Source organism: Penaeus vannamei, unplaced genomic scaffold (genome assembly GCF_042767895.1).
Source record: "Penaeus vannamei isolate JL-2024 unplaced genomic scaffold, ASM4276789v1 unanchor3783, whole genome shotgun sequence".
NCBI classification, from domain to species: domain Eukaryota; kingdom Metazoa; phylum Arthropoda; class Malacostraca; order Decapoda; family Penaeidae; genus Penaeus; species Penaeus vannamei.
This window is the reverse complement of record NW_027216764.1, coordinates 1-2,500: the sequence shown is the minus strand read 5'-3', so window position 1 is coordinate 2,500 and position 2,500 is coordinate 1. Positions and strand designations below refer to the sequence as shown.

Here is a 2,500-nt window from a genome sequence, read left to right as displayed (position 1 = left end):
CCAGCGCCTCGGCCATGAGTCCTGGGGTCCGGACCGGCTACCGGAGGGAGGAAAACGCCTGCTTTTGCTTGTATGCTTTAATGTCTTAAATATTTTTCGTGCTTGCGGTTCTTACATCATAGATACAAGTTTAAATCGTGTAAGATCGCGTCTGAATGGGCCTACGCTATCTCGTACCCTGGGTGGGAGCCTACTGAGAGGCTCGACAGGAGCCCACCCTTGGCCCCGCCTCCCCGGGCCGGCCTCGCTCCGCCCTTTCTCGGCGTCTCTGGCAGGTGAGTGGCCAGAATTCCCATGGGAGGAGCCCATTAATTGCCCTCAGCCAATGGGGGCCGCTGGGCGCGAGGGGCGGGGCCGGGGGCGGAGCCGAGTCTCCTGCCGCGAGCCAATGGGAGGCCAGAGTGTTGAGCCCCGCTGCGCGCACCAGTGGGCTGGCGAGACCCCCCGCGGCGCCCAGCGAGCCTCCCCGCTATAGCCTTAATGATGAATCGTGGAGTGTTCACACGAAGCTCAGGTGTTGCGGTGGATGTTGGGTGTCGTTCGCTCGGGCGGAGTCAGTCGCACGCTTGAGCGCGAGCCATACGGAGTGCGCCAGTGAAACAGTTCAGTGCGGGAAGTGAAGTGTTTGTGAAGTTACTTTTGAGAGCGCGCGCTGTTCTTCAGCACCATGTTGAACCCATTTATGGATAGCGGCCACATGGGTTCGCTCATGGGCCACAAGCTCAGTCCGCCGACCCACCACATGGGCGCGGAGAGCATCGCCCACACGCAGGGCAACCAGTACAACAACGGCTACGGCATGTCGCACCACACCATGCACCACGGCCACATGGGCACGTACCCGAGGGAGCTGTTCCTGCGCAGGGACCACATGACGTCGCTGGGCACGCTGGGCACGCACGACCTGGCCAACAACCAGCACCACACGATGTTCGGGGCGACGCTGGGCGGCCACGACCCGTCCACCATGATGTTCCCCGGCCTGCACGACGCCCACCACGGCCACATGAACAACATGAACAGACTGGCCGGCATGGACTGGTCGCACCAGCAGATGGGCTCGCAGGTGTACCACGGCATGAACCACATGAACATGAACCCCATGGCGGCGGCCCACGCGCCCGGCGCCTTCTTCAGGTACATGCGGCAGCCCATCAAGCAGGAGCTGTCGTGCCTGTGGGTGGACCAGGACCAGCCCAACCCCAAGAAGCCGTGCAACAAGACCTTCACCAGCATGCACGAGATCGTCACGCACATCACGGTGGAGCACGTGGGCGGCCCCGAGTGCACCAACCACGCCTGCTACTGGCAGAGCTGCCCCCGGAATGGGCGCTCCTTCAAGGCCAAGTACAAGCTGGTGAACCACATTCGGGTGCACACGGGCGAGAAGCCGTTCCCGTGCCCGTTCCCCGGCTGCGGGAAGGTCTTCGCGCGATCCGAGAACCTCAAGATCCACAAGAGAACTCACACGGGTAAGTGCTCCTTTCCGAGTAGCTCTCGACCTCTCGAGGGTCGCCCTCCTCGCCCGGCGGACGCGGGGCCGAAGGGCGGGGGCGGAAGGTGGGAAAGTTTCCGTCCAAGGAAATGGTATTTGGCGAGCAGAGCCTCAAGGGAAATGGGTCGGGAGGGAAGGCGTGAGGGCGGGAGGCCGACCATTTATCTCGCTGGTGTTGCGCCGTAACCCGAGGGCCACTGCGGCTCGGCGGTCGGTCGCCGCTGCGGCCGCCACTCCACATCTGCGCCGCCCGCCCGCCCGCCCGCCGATCCTCAAACCCCTAACTAAACCCACTGAAATATCCCTATGCATTATTCTCTTAAAGATCCTTGAGTAAAATCTAGGTAAAGAACCCGAGGAAGAGAACAGGGAAGGCGAAGGAAAGTCCGATTCAGTTCATAAGTGTAAAATCGGAAAAGGTTTTCCGCCGTGCGTGCGTAGCGGCGGTAGCGGGCCGGCGGGACAAGAGCGGCCGGGATAACACTTACCGATCCTCTCTCTCTCTCTCTCTCTCTCTCTCTCTCTCTCTCTCTCTCTCTCTCTCTCTCTCTCTCTCTCTCTCTCTCTCTCTCTCTCTCTCTCTTTCTCTCTCTCTCTCTCTCTCCCGCTTCCGTTCTCCCAACCGCGCGTTGTTCTCCGCTTAATTCCTCCCTTTTCTCCCTCTAATCACTCTTATCACACCGCCCAATCGATATAGATCTCAAGTCCACGGGATTCGGGAGTCGTCCCAGGGATATCGCAAGTCATCTCCAATTTATCAAAGGAAAAAAATGAATATTCTTTTTTTATCAAAAAATGTGGCGAGTCACTATGATGTCATAAATAAAAAGTTATATCAAGTGTGATTTGTTGGTGTTGAGTGTGGGTTGCTACTGATACAGAAAGGAATTATTTGTCTGAATTGTGAAAGCTAAATCTTATTCAAGAAACCCAGTCATGTAAATATATATATATATATATATATATATATATATATATATATATATATATATATATATATATATA

At 56.9% G+C, this 2,500-nt stretch overlaps 1 protein-coding gene across 1 annotated transcript; it reads left to right on the top strand.

The window, feature by feature from the left end:
• Positions 1-498: 498 nt before the first annotated feature.
• LOC113828283 (zinc finger protein ZIC 1) lies at positions 499-1,472 on the top strand (the record flags this gene model as incomplete). Its single annotated transcript, XM_070120215.1, has 1 exon — positions 499-1,472. A coding segment is annotated over exon 1 (805 nt), but the record flags the coding sequence as incomplete, so codon positions are not given.
• Positions 1,473-2,500: the final 1,028 nt, after the last annotated feature.